Source organism: Crocodylus siamensis, chromosome 2 (genome assembly GCF_052110815.1).
Source record: "Crocodylus siamensis isolate JL-2025a chromosome 2, ASM5211081v1, whole genome shotgun sequence".
Classification (NCBI taxonomy): Eukaryota; Metazoa; Chordata; order Crocodylia; family Crocodylidae; genus Crocodylus; species Crocodylus siamensis.
In genome coordinates, this window is record NC_143396.1 from 155,400,288 (window position 1) to 155,418,540 (window position 18,253).

The following is an 18,253-nucleotide window of genomic DNA, read 5'->3' on the forward strand; positions in this document are numbered from 1 at the left end:
CAAAAAGCCTTACCAGGGCCAGAGGCCCAATGGCCAACTTAAAGTAACATCCATGAGGCATAGGCATGGCTTCAGGAGCAGAAGAAGGTCACAAATAGCCCATAAGTCAACAGGTACCCTGAGGCACTAGTAAGGCCAGCAGGGCCACAGCATAGTGTGTGGGGGCAAGGTGGAGCTAGACTGGGTTCAGTCTGAGGACCTGGAGACAGCCTTCTGAAACCTCATAAATTACATCAAGGCATGGCAGGAGAGGTAGAAACGGAGGGTATTGAGAGGAACCAGAGTGCGGGCAGAAGTCAAGTGGCAACCAAGGGGGCATCATGGCCACCTCTGGGCCCTGATTCTTTCACACTGATATAAAGGCATAATGAACTTATATAGATAGACTGGAAATCCAAACTCAATTAACATTACAGTTATAAAGACAGGCACTAAAAAAATAAAATCAGACAGTACCTGCCCTATAGGTAGGGATTTTACTCCCCACAGGTTTCTTCATCCAGGACCATTCACAAAGAATGTTTGTCTCAAAATTCTTTCAAGACAAAAACAATCAGTTTTGGTGAGATTCTCAAGAGTACTTAAGTAATTTAGCAGCAGAAGCCCCAGTGAGATTCTATAGATCTTGATGTTTCTTAGCCCAATGAGGAGAAATTCACTGACTTCCATAGACTTTGGATATGGCTCAGAGAATATGCCCAAACCTGAATCTCCTCTCTCCTAACAGCCTGACATTAAGTGAACTGGGTGAAAAATGAAAATTCTCTCCCAGGAAAGAATTCTGCATTATTGAAAACAATTTTTTCTGAATTGGGATGAAAAAGGGAAAGTCAATGTTTCTAGAATAGTTCTGGAGGAGAAGAACCAACACAGAATTTCTTCAAGTGGAAGATTCCTAGCTAGCTTAAACCATTAGTGCCCTCACGAGAGAGAACACATTTGTGACCACTCTTTCTTTCTTGCTTTTTTCCTAAAGCAAAATGATTCGCCAGGTTCTGAAGGACATGTCTGTTCATAACTATGACCGCTTCTCTAAGATGGGATCTTCCTCTGCCTATTCTGGCTATGTAACACGTATGTAAACAAAAAAGTAGCCTGTTAACCCCATTTATAACCCCAATCATGTGACTTAATCACATGTATGTGTTTTTTTGTTAATGAAGGTGATCCTGATGCATCTGCTACGTACAGCCTTGACATACTCTACTCAGGCTCTGGCATCTTAAGGAAAAGTAACATGAATATCCTTATTTTCAATAAAAAGTCTCGACTTCATGCCAACCAGGTAACTGCCATATGCGTCATAAAAACTGAGCCAGAATATGGGCTTCCTTATGTAGCCTTTGAGCATATGTAGCTCCCATTGAAAGCCATGGGAGTTTGGGGCATCAGGATCAGACAGAGAATATATCAATTATCAGGGAGGGAGGGGAATAACACACTGAAAATGAGAAAACATGTTTAAAAAAGAAAAGGTACTTATACAACAAATCCAAAGTTCCAGCTGTATAGAAAAACTACATCGTCTTCCTGTTATATCCAGTGAAAACTTCAGAGACCTCTAAAATAAGATTCCAAGAGTCTGGGATCTAATCAAAAATGGAAAATTAGGGACAGGCTCTGGTTTGAAAAATTTATAGGAGTTAAAATTAGAAGTTTTTCTTTTGGCCTTTTGTTAAAAACAATATTATGGAAAATCCATTAGATATAAAAATACTGCTGAATTCTCTCAGGAAAAGAACTGTCTGATAAGAACGTCACTGTTTTTTTCCTCGCTCACATCCACACCATTTCTGTACCGTACCCTGAAGCACTACTAGGAATCATGCCTCACCCTCTCACTTCACCCTGTGTACCATTTCCTGAAAATAAGGCAACGCAGTTGTCTCAGATCAACACTGGACACATAGAGCCTAAGAGCAGTCTGGGTTTCTCTCAGATATTTACTGGCACACATTCAGCACCATGTGAAGACAGTTTCATTGCCTCATTTCCAAAATTTGGCACACGGAGGGAGAATGAATTGGCATACTTCACAGTGGCACAAAATGTGGAATGATAGTAAGCGGTCTTCAGAGCTTAGGGCTCACCTGAGGTATAGGCCTTCAGCTGTTCTTTTGAACAGAAGAAAACCTCACCTGAAGCTTATTAAATGTGAAAGGCTCCTCTGAGATTACTTTGTTATTGTTATGCTATTTATTTGTCTTCTAACTCTTTACTCTTGATTGCATGCAGTTAGGTTTGTTACAATAAATGTACATCAGATTCACATACTAGGAATGCTGGCAGTGTTTAAAAGTCCACAGTGGACAGACTTCGTCCTGAATGCTGTGTCACTGTTACCTTTTAGGTTGTTCTTGAAGCTCAGGGCCTGGAAACTATAATAGCTGCGTCTGCTGATGAAGGCGAGGAAAACCTGGAGTCCTTTGCTGGCATGTCAGCAATCCTGTTTGATGTTCAGCTCAGGCCTGTGACATTTTTCCAAGGGTACGCTGATTTAATGTCTAAAATGTTTTCGGCAACTGGAGAGCCCATTAACGTGGTGAAAGGACTTGTCCTCCTGACAGATTACTCACAGGTACTAATAACACACTGTACGCTTCTGTTTCTGTCTCTCAAGCACACACACGCTCCCCTATTCCTAATCCAGTTTCTTCTACCCCCTTACAATGGTGTTTTGCTTTACTTATTTAATAATCTAGCAGATCTGCTTACTATTCCGTCACAAGAGAAGTCATGTATTATATAAAAACAAAATGACAGGAAATCAGCTCAGAAAGCGGAAAGAAAAAACTATGATAAAGGCTACCAATACCTATCATACTAAAAGACATACTAATGCTACAAGGACAAATCTGTTTCCTATGGAAAAAAAACAAGTTGATTCCCACCATATTGCTCTCAGCCAGTTACTTTTTATTGGATAGTTCTCAACTGCTTAGTGCTGCCAACAGCAGGCCTATATGTTTGCTTATTACAAATCTGTCTAATGACCCACTGAGGCTGGGTACTCCCTGTCAAATGCTGAACTGAGTTACCAAGGTTTGCATGCATGATGCAGTCTTTCTTACAGTTTTCAAGGGTTCATAATTCCATACCAGTTAAGTGAGCATTCATTGATTATTTAAAAGAACCTTCACGGTAAAAATTATACCCACAACCAATCTGGTGTCACAAAAGATTCAAGCAAAATGTGTGTAATGGTTGCAGGTTTTCCTGTGTGAGGTCACCTTCCTCTACTCCAAAACTACTGAATCATTACTCAAATTTTATCCCATAATTAATTTTCAGGCAGAAACAGTGATTTAAAATGGAGACTATTATATAGCTTTTGATATGGTGGTCATTACTATGTCATACATAGTCATACAATGTCTACACAGGATGCTGACTGCACCGTAGCTCGTTACTATTGCACAGTGGCAGCATGTGACACAAAGTGTGCACTACTCTGCAGCAGCAATGAGCTACTGTGCATTCAGCATCACCGAAAAGCTATTCGGGTACACTACTGTGCAGTAACGCTAGTTACTGCGCAGTCATTTAGTACTTGTGTATGCAAGTACTAAATGACTGCTCAGTAACAACTATACAGTCAGAATCTCATGTAGACACAACCACAGAGTGTTTCAGACTATCTGTTAAGCATTCAAGCTTCAGTGTAGTCTCAGAGATAGAGGTGATTGATCAGAGAGGATACATTTGCACAGTACGCATTTAGGTACCTTTCCTGAAGCAAAGCCAATGTGTGGTTTCATTTCCATCCTCTCCCTCTCCCCTTTGCCCCAATAACTAAACATAATTTAGTGTAGAATTGGGAAGATCTAATAGTAGAAATCAACCAATGAAAGGTTGATTGGCAGTCTCCAGTTATAACCCACCTGCTAACGTAGTACTGGGTTTCCAGGCAGTTGTGGGGCAAACTTCACTCAACGTAGGAATTTACAGAGGCTCCCATAGCAGAACTTCTTAGCTCATAGATTCTCCTTTATCTTTCCACTTTCTGGTGGAGGAAAATGTCAAAACTGTTCAAAGACAGAATGTAATTTACCCAAAGTTGTACCTTTGACAGTATCTGCCAGATGTGATCCTGTGTAAGCAGGGCTGAATCAATCTCAGCCGCTCTGAAATGGTCCTGCCAACTAAGAGAGTTTCACATACAGGGAACAAACTGTGGAAATTAAGTTCATTAAGAAAACATTCTGGGTTCTTAGAAGGCAAAGGCAGGTAAGAATTGCAGCATGACAGTGACCTATTTAACAAACCAAAAGGGAGGTGGGAAAGAGAAGGGAGCATCTAGGTTCTCCAGGCCAGAGCACTAAAGCACTGTGTTTCCAGAACTAACTCCTTCCAACTGCTGTGCATGCACCAAGCTCCATAAATATTCTGGCAGCACAGCCTGGCAAGACACTGCAGGGACTCTACCATCCAGTGGACTCTGGATTCCTTTTCTTCAGAGAACCTAATAAGCGTATGGGCCACACCAGGGTTGGAACTACAAGCCTCAACTTACACCAGCATTTTAGATCAAGTGCTGAAATATAGGAAGCCTTGGCAACGGAAGCTCTGTGACAGCACAGAGAACAGATGGGAACACTTGCTGCTTTTTTTTTCTTGTGTCACTAATAGCACAGTTGCTGCATAAGTGGAGATTCAAGCAGCAGACACTTTAATGGACCCTGCAATGCTTCCCTTTAAGTACTGTCCAGTTAAAGCCATGAAATGATAAAAAACAGTTGAAACAAATTCAGGCTAACCAGTTTTTTAACAGGATGCAGATGGCTAGTGTGTATGGCAGCTGATAAAGACTATATTTTAGCAATAACGTTCTAAAGCAGGGGTGCCAACCTGTAGCATAAGTGCCCTAGGAATCACAGCATATTGAGGAGGGGGTAGGCAGCACATCAGCAGATAGGACAGGGAGCAGAAAACAGAGTAGGCAGAAGAAGAGGATTGGAGGGTGCAGGGCTTCATGTCTGGCACATCTGCCAAAAAATTGCCCCTCTCTGTTCTAAACTATAAACTGTTTTAGCAGAATTCAACCACCTTTAAACAAGCCAGTAAAACTGTGATAAAAATATTTTTATCTGAAATTGCCTTCCAGTTGTGACTTGATATGCACCAGGAAACATAGCTTAAATGTAAGTGTAGATGGGGCCCTAAATAGTAATACTGCCACTTAAGAAACCATTTCTGAGAGAAGAATCATCTCTAGATAGATATGGTCCTTAAATGCTGGATCATCAAGAGCCATGATTAGCCAAGTTTCTTGCCAGCTGGCTACTCATTTGTTTTCCCTAGTCAGCATAGACAAAGGTCATCCAGGTCATCATCCTCTTAACAAACCAACTGGCATACAACCCTGGTAAACTATTCTGGCCAATTATATGGCTTTAGAAAAGAATTTATAACACTGTTCATTTCTGTCTCCGGCACCCATGCTCAATTCTCTGCTAGAAAGATCTGCAATAAGCATGGCTCATGGAAACATGGGTCCAGCACAGAAAGGAACAAACACATGAAGGATATAGATGGCAGAGTTGCTATCCTATTTATAGGAGGATGGCTGGAAGGGCTGAGAGTAGGGATCTAAAACTGGCTGATCCAATATTCAGCATATCCAGATTTTTTAAAATCCCTTGGAAATGTTATACAGGATTTTATGCTCCCCTCTTCCTGCATATACAATATAAGGGATCATTTCACATAGTCAGTGGCTCTCTTGCTAATTGGTTAAAGAAAAGAAAAGGTGTAATTGTTCAATGATATACAAAGTCCTGTGAAATATAAAAAGTAAAATAACCAGGATAAATAGTTTTCTTTCACTAGCTTTGCAGCTCTAGTGATCAGGAGTATAGTCAGGCACAGCATCTTCAGATAAGAATGCAGCTCCCACATTGGTGACATCCTTTTAATTATCTGCCTGCTATTCTTGATGTTTGCTTTGGAGCACCATCTCTCATGAAATCCCAAACAAAAATCATAAGAGTGCACTCTGCAGGCCTTGCCACTTTTCACAACTTGGACCATGGATTAAGAATGACACTGCACAAATTATAAGTCCCTTCATAAAAGCATCCACTCTTATAAAACTGTTTTTGAGCCTATGAAGATGCCTGTATTAACATTCAGGAGTGTAAAAAACAGTATTTCTATTAGACATCAGACCTGTCAGAAGAGTAGAGAAACCAAATGATTTATTGGTAGGTCAAAGCAAAGAACCAGACTCCAGTAGAGGACAGCTAATTTCTTTAAAAGTGTTTTTTTTTCCTCTGGCATGCTGCTCCATTTCATTTTAGTCAGGTGCAGGTCTAGGAGGGCAGTGGCATGGTCACAGACCCCTTTGGCTGTCCTGACATGAGTTCCTGGCTCAGGGTCTGGCTAGAGCCCTTGCTTTCACATGTAGCTCCAGAGCTGATGGGTTGAACACTGCCACTGCATGCCTCTTTTTCCCTGCTGCTGAATTCAATGTGGAGGAAGGCAGAGGGGAAGGGCAAACTGAGCTACAGCAGAGCTCACTGCACACGTGCAGCACATCCAAAAATGGGGCTGCACCCCCCTTGCCTTATTTCTGGATCTGCTGCTGATTACAGTAGCATTACCAGTACTGTACATAGTAGATTTTTTTGTTGATGTGGATCATATTCCAGCATTTTGAAGCAGTGCCAAGACATTGATCCCAACTTTCCATACCCTGTCTTCTATTATAAGTGACACTGCAAAGCCTTAAATAGAAAGGCAAAGGGGAAAAAGCACTTCTAAAGGGCCAGATCTCACCAGTGACTATAGATACAAACCTTCTCTTGATTTGAATGAGATTTGCACTTGTGTCCCTAAGAATTCAGGATTTGAATCAAAACAAGGAAATGAAGGAGTGGGTCAAGCAAAAGACAAAAAGCATACATGAAATTTTGCTTGCCTTTTAAAGGCAGGTTTGACCTAACTCTGTTGTAGGCTTCTAAGCTCTAGTCACATGCACAGTAACTCTCACAGTTAATCACAGAGTCTTAGCAAACTGATCCTCCTCTCAAATACCTAAGTCCAATTTGACAGTGCACAGTAACAAAATCTCTCTCCTGCTTATGCAGGATTGTTTTTTTTCCAGAATATATCCTATTGTATATTGCCTTGCCTACCCTTTATAAATCAATATCACTGTAATTAAAAAGGGGTGCTGCATCTCCAGATTAAAATAAGTAAATCAGGCCTTTTAAATTAACTACAGCAGGTGTAATCATGGCCCCAGAGAAATCAAAAGGCAAAACTTCCTTTGATTTCAATGGAGCCAGGATTAGATGAAAAAAATCACAGGAAAACAGAACAACATATGATCCAGCTAGCCAGGGGCGTCCTTGCTTATAAGCCATCTTCAGCCTACTGCATTCTTACTTAAACTCTCCAGCCTACTCCAGCAACAACTGACTGACAAGTGAGAAGCCTTCTGAACTCTGCCACACAAAATGTTGGGACCTTAAAAGGTGAAGTCACCATATACAGTCACTACATTTCTGAAGGCCCTGTATGCCACAAAAGGAATAAAAGTTAAGACCCCAAAGCAACTTCACCAGCTACCAAGCTGCGCTAATAGGGGGAGCCTAATCTTTTATCATGACAGCTTTAGCAAGACTGCAGGACAACTAGAAGGAAAAGATCAGAGAGATCCCTTCATGCAAATAGGAGAGGGCAGATCAACCATTCCCACATCCTGCAAATACTTGAAGAAGAACAGGAACAATGGGGGAAAAAAAAAGAACTACCAGGAGGGGGTGGGAACTAGATGATAAAGAAAGAGGACAAAAGTCATCACACCAGAGAGCTATGGACATACATGAAAAGGTGACAGAAAGGAGCAGACTCTCAACAACAGCAGGAGTCAGCCACATGGGTGGACTTCCCCAAAGATCAGATCCAGACCTGGCTAAGTCCTCTCTCACTTTGCTAACTCTGATCAACGTGAGGAATTCCTCTCTTAGAACAACTGAGGTGAAAGAGAGACTGGCCAGACACAAGCTACTGTACCAAAGCAAGGAAAGGATTTGGCAATTTAGCCACAAGATTTACTGATCTGGGGGACTCCTAGCAAAATATTGCTTTTCCAAATTGACAACCAAAGCATGATGGCATGGAGGGGGAATGAGGCATTAGTTTCCATTGTATGGAAAATGGTGGCTCCCTTCTTCATTTCCCCTATAGCTGCTGTTTGGCAGGACACAAATTGTTCCCTCCTCCCTCTGCTGCAAACATTTTTCCTTCACAAGAAATTCAGGCCCAGACTTTTGTGAAAGGGCATTTGTGTCCTGTATGGACTAACACCACAGCTTTCACTGTATAGACCAGTGGCTGGCACCCTTTTCAAGCTGTGGCCTGGAACAACTCAGCTCTGGTTCAGTGTGGGCCAGGTTGCTTCTGCAGTATCCATGACAGGGGTTTTTCCTTGGACCAGGAAGCTGGGAGCTGCACCCATGCCATTGCTGCTTCTCCCAGCCTCCTGATCTCCAGCTGGGATGTAGGTGCAGCTTCAGTGCCAGGGCTGGGCAGCTGGAAGATGTGTCCGCACTACTGCTGCTTCTGTGCCACAGTTGGGGGGGCAGGAGGAAGAGGAAGGGAGAAGTGGCAGCAGTATGGACACAGCCTCCAGCTGCCCAGCCCCAGTGCAGCTTTCCACTGGCTGGAAGCTGTACCCACACCCTGGCTGTGGGGAGGCTAAGGGGTGAGATGAAGAAGTAGCTGCAGCAAGGACACAGCTGTAAGTTGCCTGGCCTTGGCACAGCTCTTCTCTGCTTAGCACCAGTGCAGACATGATCATGAGCGTAAGAATAGAAAGCCCTTGGACTCTGCAGGCTGGATTCAGTAGTTCTGCAGGCTGGATCTGGCCTGAGGTCTGTACAGTATGTTGCCATCTCTAGTATAGATCATGAATATGGAAAGACCACGGTCTAGTTCACAGCATGCTAGAGCTGACTGACAACTTTTTAATCTTCAGTGGGCTTAGGACAGTGGCAGGCAGTTATCTCAGGCAGAGGGCTGCTTACTGAGGTTTGGCAAGCCATCAAGGGCAGATAAAAATTTGGAAAATTAGTATTTTAGAGGCCCCATGGGCTGGATAGAATGGCCTGGCGGGCCACATCCGGCCCATGCGCCGCATTTTGCCCGCCCCTGGCTTAGGATCAGGGTCTGACTGACTTGCCCAAGTCACAGGAGTCAACCTCCAACGCAAGTTTTGGAGTGGGTGTTTCCTGGTGCCCAGTCCACTGTGCTGTACTTCCTTCCTCTCCCAGAATTCCATGATCCTCAGCCATCAGGTTGACTATACTGAGGCCCACCAGGCAGTTACATTATGTAGTGAGGAGCATTTTTAGCATCTAAATCAACATTTTCAAACAGTAATATTCTTTCTGGAAAAAAAAAATTAGTTTTTCTTGTTTTTAAGATGACATAGGCAGCTATATAAAGCAGGTCAGATTGCCAAGCTGTGTGAACTTTAAAATCCTGGCTGACTGACAAAATTCAAATGTAATGAGCTGTTGTGACCCTGAGCTATTATCACTTCCGAAACTGACTCCATGAAATGCACTTCCAGTCCAGCTGTAAAGTTTTCAAGAAACCACAAGCAGGCCCAATGTAGGCAGGAATTATACTGAATACATAGGCAACTAATTTATATTTGCCAATAGATTCGCTGTAGATGAACTTTTTCTGGGACAGCAATTCCAGATTATTCATGAGGTCTCTGCTGTGCTGTAATGAGCAAAGCACTTTGTATTTACTACCAATATGGAACAAGGGTTTGCAGTGATAAGCCTCAGGTGCAGCGAAGAAGTGGAGGGCTGCATTATGCCATGAGCTCCCAAGAAAGAAAGCTGAGTAAGTCAGAATTCCACCTGGATTTTCATGAGAGTTGCATGCTTGTGCAGTAGCTCTGTCATGCTTTAAGAGGAAGAACAGAAATGTCCGTGTATTCTGTGTTGGTGTGTCATGTGTGTAGAGGAAGGGAGGACAAGTCTTCACTATACTCCAATGATATTCCTTCTTGTCCCAACAAATATGCAATGGAAAGTAGGTGAACTCCAGCAAGTGAGAACTGACCCTAAAAGAAGCAAGAAAATGAAGAGTGTTTAACTTTCCAATGGGCAAAGCGAGTTGTTATCCTGGTTCTTTTATGTTTATAGGTCATTCAGTTACAGTCTGGGCTGAAGGCCAATACAGAGTTCCAAAGTGGTCTGGCCATTGACATTTCAGGTGGAATGGAGTTCAGTCTTTGGTACAGAGAATCCAAAACCAGTGTCAAGAATCGGTGAGATACCTTCAGTATATGCTGTAACTTTATATGATGAAAGATGTAAAATGAGACAGTCTATTTTGAGGATTTTAAAAATCAAGGGACTTTGAAGTCTAATTAAAATTAAAGGATAGTTATGTTTAAAATTAGATTATCATTTCAGGAGAAAAATCAAGTGGCAATAAGATCTCCCCTTCCCTGTAAAAACAATAACAATAACATCTTATAAAAATGAATTTCCTTCAGTATGGTTAATGATTTCAGTTCATTTGATACTCAGGTGATTCAGAGGACTAATTCTACTGGGTTGTAGACTTGTATAGCTCTACTGGGTTCAGTGAAATTGCAAAAAGGGAAGTGAGAACTGAATTTCAACATGATTTAAAACTATAGGATAATTTTAATTCAAAATCATCTAAGATTTAGAAGCCTCAGACGCCTAATGGTCTGAACTGATTTTCAGAATGAACTTGGGCACTTTTGAAAATGTTAACCATTAATTAATTAGTTAATCCTCACCTTTGAAGGTATAACCACACCTTTAAAGAGGAACCAAGTGAGGTAGGGAGGTCCAGTATATTTCCTTATGATACAGAGTAAGCCAGTACTAGAATTAGGATTTAAATTCAGACATTCTTCAATTCCAGGTCCATGTCTGATCTCAGGTCTATCAGACATATGACCTGTGGGATAGATCTGGCCCTCAGTCATATACTTTAGCCATTGGGCCCCGAGAAAGGCTGGAAATTTGAAGGCAGGCAAGCAGTGGTAGAGCCTACCACGAATTTCCAGGTATCGGAATGTGTGCCAACTGTAGCATGAACTGAACTAATGTAGCAGTCCACATCCAGATGTAGCTAGTGAGCATCTTCTCTGGCATATTAGCAGATATTAGTACCTTGGACTCCCTTTGACTTTGATGAGAGTTGAGGACGTACAAGAAAAGTGGCACAAGACCCCCTGAAAGTGAGGGGCTAGATATGGGAAAATAGGCAAGGTTTTAATTGTGGAATTATGATTTCCTGAATAGTCTAAACTGCTTGTTTTAGTATTCTGTATTTACAGAGAGATGCATTAAACTCCGGGAGAGAATTTAAGCTCTCCCCCATGACTTCTACCTGTCTGAAGAGAGAAGGACCCTCTCCTAGCTGGCTGTGTGAGGCTTACCCATCTCTACAGAACAGTTCTTGACAGCCAGCTAGTAAAGGAATTGCAAAAAAGAAGCCAGTAATAACTTAGAACAGAGCAAACATGTATCTGTACCAAATTAAATCCAAGTGGTCCACTGGTTCCAAATGCACTAAGTCTAAGTTTCGTGCCCTGCCAGCCTCATTTTGTACATTGTGAAGGCACTACAAAGGTTGGTCAGAAATGCAAGTGAGAAAAGACATTGGGCGTAATTTGCCATTCCCCTGCAAAACCACTGGAAAGTGAAAGAAAACAAAATAGCAGCCTTGCACATCCTTTTTGTACTGGTGTCAGAGGATCTTTGAGTTATCACCCTTGGAAGTCAGAGCAGTGTGCACCACTATGCTAATACAGGAGGCTGCAATTGTAAAGGATATATGTTTTCCAACATGTATAATTAAACTGAAAAGTAAAGGCCCTGTTCTCTTCTACATGTGCATGATACCTATGCCCTGTGGCACTGAATTTTATACAGTGTCTGGAGAACAGGCTTCCTAGAAAGGAATTTATACTGCTTAGGTCAGAGGCCAGCAACCTATGGTCTATGGGCTGGATTTGGCCGACTGAGAGATTGTGTTCTGCCTGTGAAACTGGCACATGAGCAGCAATATGACAACAGGTCAGTGGCAGTGCTGTGGCAGAGGTGCAAGAGGCCGGGGTGGATGGGAGGCGGGCACAGTGCAGCTAAGTCAGAAGCAATGTCCGGCCTTTGGACCTATCTCCATCAATTTGGCCCACTGCTCCTAAAAGGTTGTTGACCCTTGGTGCTTAGATGTTAGAACTGTTTGCAATTTAATCCCCTGCTTGTTTCTGAAATCTGCTAATGTCCAATTCTTTTATGTGACTTTTACAGGGGAGCCATGCTGGTGGCTGGCAATATCCTAGTGGATTCCTTGTTTGTGCAGGCTGGTATGGAAACAAGTATTGAAGTAGAGGCCACACTAGACTTCATATCTACAGTACAGTTCTCACAGTATCCATTTTTAGTTTGCATGCAGATAGACAAGATCGAATCTCCATTCAGGTAAGGAGTATAAATATATAGAACAAGAAGGTCTTTTAGTTACCTGGAACCTCTGGAACTTTCAGGTGGACATGTCTACACATGTGCTTTAATGTACATTAGCCTATTTTAATGCACATTAAGCATCACTTAAAAACTGGGGCATTTTTACATATGGTCCTGACATGGTGCTAGATGTTTTTAATTAGCAAGCTGTGCTAATTAAAAGCACCCATGCATCACATGTATCAGCAGTGCAGCACATCCCCACACTCAGAAAATGGCAGTGAGGTGCTTTGAACTAAAGCACATCAAACATGTATTATTTCAATGTGCACCGCTGCCATTCTCTCAGAAGGGAGACATGCTGTGTTGTTGAGACATGTGATGCATGAGGCTGCCAGAGCATGTCAATTTACGATGGACTTCCAGCACGTCAGAGCAGGCTTCCCACATGTGTGTAAGTGCCCCTGGCTCTTTAGTTAATGTACATTAAGACAGGCTAACATGCATTTTCCTAGTACCTCACAATGGAGGTATTAGATTTAACGAGCATTAACTAAAGTGTGTTAAAGCATGTGTAGACATGCCCAGAGGCAGAGAGAATAGATTTAGGCATAGTAAAAACAGGTACTATGAAAGATCATTCTCACACACATGTATCTGCTAAGGCAAATCATCCAAGACCTATTACTTGAGAGATTTGGATAAATGCTTACGCAGTCCCAGACATGCTTTGAATCTTCATTTTGCCAGATTTTCTCTACAGGCCTTAGAAGGCAAAGAAAATGAAAAGATAACCATTTTCAGTTAATCTAAAGTGTCATAGTTACAGACAGTAAAAGGACCTGAGAAGTGAACAAGAAGCATGGGCTATTTAGTTGGCTACTGCAGGTATAAATCATTAACCATACAAGACCTGAGCAGACAAGATTCCCCTCTTGACCAACCAGTTTCTGATGCCTGTAATATTAGCCACTCTGTTTAGTGCTTGGCTTATGTATGCTGGCCTACAAGAGAAATTGTACTTTATGTCAACACCCACACAGTCAAATGAGTCGCCAACTGGCTGGAAGGCCACACCCAGAGAGTGGTGGTGGATGTGTCATTTTCAACCTGGAGGGATGTGGGCAGTGGGGTTCCACAGGGTTTGGGGTTTGGTCATCCGGCCCGCACTGTTCAACATCTTCATCAGTGACTTGGACGAGGGGGTAAATAGCACCCTGTTCAAATTTGCTGATGACACTAAGATGTGGGAGGATGTGGGCACGCTAGAAGGGAGGAATTGGACCTAGGCAGGTTACAGGGGTGGGCGGATGAGAATAGGATGGGATTCAACACCGACAAGTGCAAGGTGATGCACCTGGGGAGGAACAACCGGCACCATACCTACAGGCTGGGGAACTCCCTTCTCATCAGTACAGAGGCAGAAAAGGATCTTGGAGTCATTACTGATGCCAAGATAAGCATGGGCCGGCAGTGTGGGGATGCAGTCAGGAAGGCCAACTGCACCTTGTCATGAATCTACAGATGCATCTCAAGCAGGTCCAAAGAGGCGATCCTCCCCCTCTACGCGGCACCGGTCAGGCCGCAGCTGGAGTACTGCGTCCAGTTCTGGGCACCGCACTTCAAGAGGGACGTGGACAACATGGAGAGGGTCTAGAGGAGGGCCACTCGCATGATCAGGGGGCAGCAGGGCAGGCCCTACGAGGAGAGGCTACGGGACCTGAACCTGTTCAGCCTCCAGAAGAGAAGGCTGAGGGGGGATCTAGTGGCCTGTTGCAAACTAGTCAGAGGGGACCAGCAGGCGCTGGGGAAGTCCCTGTTCCCCCGTGCACTACCAGGAGTGACCAGGAATAATGGTCACAAGCTGGCAGAAGGTAGATTTAGGTTAGATATCAGGAGGTGCTACTTCATGGTCAGGGTGGCTAGGATCTGGAACCAACTTCCAAGAGAAGTGGTGCTGGCTCCTACCCTGGGGGTCTTTAAGAGGAGGCTAGATATACACCTTACTGGGGTCGTTTGACCCCAGTAATCTTTCCTGCCATGGCAGGGGGTCGGACTCGATGATCTGCTCAGGTCCCTTCTGACCCTAGAAACTATGAAATTATGTACTTTAAAAACATTTTGTTCTAACTATGGTCAATTTTCCCTCTGAAATATAATTATAACAGAATAAAAGAAAAGATATCTTACTAAGGGGTAGCCCTGTATTGCCATCTGACAGGCCTTGATTTGTTTTTCCATCCTGATCATGATCTGCTAAGACTTGGGAAAGCATTATCAGTCCCTGTGAGAGAGATTTCTGTTCTGTCTTTCTGTCTAGAAGTATAAAGTACCAATTGATAGGCTGAACAGAAAAGCAAATGTAAGAATTTGGAGCTTTCCAAGAATTTCAGTTTCTCTGAAAAAACATTAATTAGACTGATAGATATATCATTATCTATGCTGGCTTTCTCTGGAAGTCACACTGGGTGCATCTACACAAGATGCTAACTGTGCAGTACCCTAACAACACTGCGCAGTAGAGTGCTGGACAAAACCCATGCTAATACGCTATTGTGCAGTAGTATTAGTCTACTGTGCAGTTACCATCTGTAAAAACCCACGTGCTGGTGCTACTGCGCAGTAGCGCCAGTTACTGCGCATTGATTTAGTACTTGATTATGCAAGTACTAAACTTAATGCACAGTAACTATGGATCATTAATGAATGTGTACACATACCCACTGAAACCAAGCAGTCTGGTATGTGAGACTAGATAAGGAAATTTTACACACATGTAGGCCACAAAGTTGATATCCTTTTGCTTATAACCTAGTAACAATATTGTGTCTTTGCAGGCAATATGTTTCTAAATATGAAAGCCTACCATCTGGCAAGCGGTACACTTCCCGGAAAGGAAAAGTACAATTTCTGGCAGGTTCTGAACTCCCTCTGCATCGAGAGAACTCCAACATGTGCAGGAAAGTTTTCAGCACTGAGTCTGACTCTTCCAGCAGCTGGTTTTAAAGCAGGCACTTTTGATCTTTCATTTGACTAAATCCACGAGTGACTAAATCCCTGAGTGACTTAGGCTTGTATGTACTGTACTAGCTTAGGGCTTGATCCTGCACCATTGAAGTCAATGGCAAATGTTCCACTGACTGCAACAGGACAGGATCAAAATCTTTGTGTTTACATATTTACCTGTATTTAAGACTTTTGTAAAAAGTGAAGAACAAAGAACAATTTGGTGGTATTTTGTGCACTCCCTTGGGGGTGGTGTTGTATCTTGTCCTTTTACACTCATTTTCCTCAACATGGGAATATAGAAGCCCATGCTTTTGATTATCAGCAAAAACAATTATGCTGTAAACAGAATGATTATCTGTATTTATTCGCATACCACGTGCCCCCAAATAATACACACACCCCTTGTTTTGGGAAGGAAAAATGAAGGGAAAAAAAAGACAATTTTTTCAGAACCTTAACTAGCACAGTCTGGGCTCAACATGGTTGATGCTGGCCCCAGGCAGGAGGGGTGCATGCCACTCCTCAGCATCACTCAGGCTCTTGCCAGTGTTTCAGAACTATGATTCTACTATTCAGAACTGTGACTCTGAAGGGTCTACTCCGCCCTTTCTTCCTAGGACAATTACATGGCAGTGAATATATGTATCAATCCCAGAGAGGAAAAATGAACTTTCCCACTTAAGATGTGCATCCCAGTGTTTGGGGAAAGGATGTGTGTTGTAAGCAAGTAAATACAGTATTTATAATTACATTGAGAGGCATTCTGGGTTTTTTTGGGGTTTTTTAACTGATAACCAGTTTTTATTGAAATACACAATAGTATCTTTCTAAGTAGGACCATGAATTCTTAGTTGCTTGGTGCTGCCTAGTCACCTAATCAGAAGCAGGCAGGATTTTTACAAAAAAAAATTTTCACAGTAATAATTTTTATTTATTTTTTATTAAGCATGATGGTTGGATGTGTTTGATTGGGAACCAAGGGTGACATTTCCTAAAGTGCACAGCACTGGCCCAGCTAGGTAACCCAATGGTAGAATGCTCATTGGTTTCAATGGGAGCAGAGTCATGCCAATGCTCAGGCCTAGTCCTGAAAATGTATCATCCAAATAGGTGCATTTCCAGAAATAAGCACACAGACTAGCAACTGTCTGAACTACAATTAGAATTAAGGTCTTGGGAAAAAAAAGTTTTGAATGTAGCATCTAGCAAGACCAGTAAGGAGAATAGTGTAGCATTTCCCTCTAGATAAATTAGACTGAGCATGTCTATACATGTGCTTTAATGTGCATTAGCTTATTTTAATGCACATTAAAGTGTCATTTTAAAACATGCTATTTAGTTAATGCACGTTAAAACAAGCTAATGTGCATTTTCCGGGTACCTCACCGTGGTGTTTCAGGACTGGAAGGGGGAGGGTGCTTTAATTAAAGTGGCTCTTGGAGCATGGTAATTACCACACTCCAGCAGACTCCACCATCACATGTATCAGCGTTCCTATGCTGAAAAATGGCAGTGGGGGCACCATAACTGAAGCTCATTAAATGACCTTTAGTTGAAGTGCCCCCAGTGCCGTTTTTCAGTGCAGGGATACTAATATATGTGATGGTGGAGTCTGCTGGAGTGTGGTAATTACCATGCTCCAGCAGGCTTGATTAATCAAATCTACTCTGATGCACTGAAATCAGTGTGCCCATTCATTTGTCCAATTAAATAAGTACTCACTATTTACACAGTAAGTCCAGCTGAAGGCAATAGTACTACTAAGGAAAGTAATAAGAAGTACTGGCTTTGTTAAACATTTTGTAGATATTACAGCATTGTAACCCCCTCCCCCCCCCCCCCCAAAAAAAAAAAAAAAGGTATGTCCCTTCCCAATTTGTTGACCTCCTAAATGACTATTATTTGTCCTTTTCTAGACCAAGGTGTCTAGTGTAAGGGCTGGCTACACAAGTCCAGGAAAAGACATATTTTGGAAACTGAAATCAGAAACATCTCCCCTCCCTTCAGTCCACACCTGTCTTATTGTAAACATATAAAACTGCAATGAACAACCTGCTTATTTGTTCATTTTAGAACTATCAGCAGGGACTGCTGGGCTGCTTGCTGCATTTCCAAAATACATCATTTGAAGCTATAAAATACTTTAATTTGGAACATAACAATAAAATGGGACAAAACACAATATGTAAAAGTTTTGCTTCAACCTTTATTGTTTTGTGGGGTGAGGTTGTTTCTCTCTCTCCCTCTCTCTCTCTCTTTAAGGGGCGAATGATGCACTTTTATCCATATCTCCATATCTGAGTGTCCTTGCAAACTGAATGGCAAGGACAGGAAAGACGCATATAAAATGTTTAAGCCTTGAGCCAAATGTGATTATGAAACAGGTCATCAGTCAAAATCCTCCTTCACTCCCACAAGAACACAGAAACTATTTGGGCTACAAAACACACTGGGTGCATCTACAGGTGTGGTTAATGCACCTTAAGGTTACTGTGCCTTAAAATAAAGTGCAGTATACTGCACCAAGGAACACATCTATACATATGCCCATGTGGGAAGCAAATTTGCTCCCAACAGGAGCAGTTGAATCCACTGCTGCTTCTGCCCTCCTCTACCCACCCTGCAGCAGCCAGGGATAGCTCCAGACTTTCCTAGTGCCAGCCCTGGGCTGGCAGGGGGCACAAGGGTCAGGTCTGGGCTCCAGGATGTGGGAGAGAGCTGTCCTGGAGCAGGGGACAGCTCCCAGCCACATGCAATTTGGGATTGCA

At 42.6% G+C, this 18,253-nt stretch overlaps 1 protein-coding gene across 1 annotated transcript in view; it reads left to right on the plus strand.

Annotated features, from left to right (window-relative positions):
* MTTP (microsomal triglyceride transfer protein) overlaps window positions 1-16,956 on the plus strand; it is a 50,888-nt gene extending 33,932 nt beyond the window's left edge. The window contains exons 13-18 of the mRNA XM_090034783.1: window positions 977-1,074; window positions 1,164-1,285; window positions 2,351-2,578; window positions 10,170-10,294; window positions 12,321-12,491; window positions 15,314-16,956. Coding sequence (XP_089890909.1) covers window positions 977-1,074; window positions 1,164-1,285; window positions 2,351-2,578; window positions 10,170-10,294; window positions 12,321-12,491; window positions 15,314-15,482 — 913 coding nt within the window. The 3' untranslated portion in view covers window positions 15,483-16,956. The remainder of the gene's footprint in view (window positions 1-976; window positions 1,075-1,163; window positions 1,286-2,350; window positions 2,579-10,169; window positions 10,295-12,320; window positions 12,492-15,313) is intronic.
* The last annotated feature ends 1,297 nt before the right edge of the window (window positions 16,957-18,253 follow it).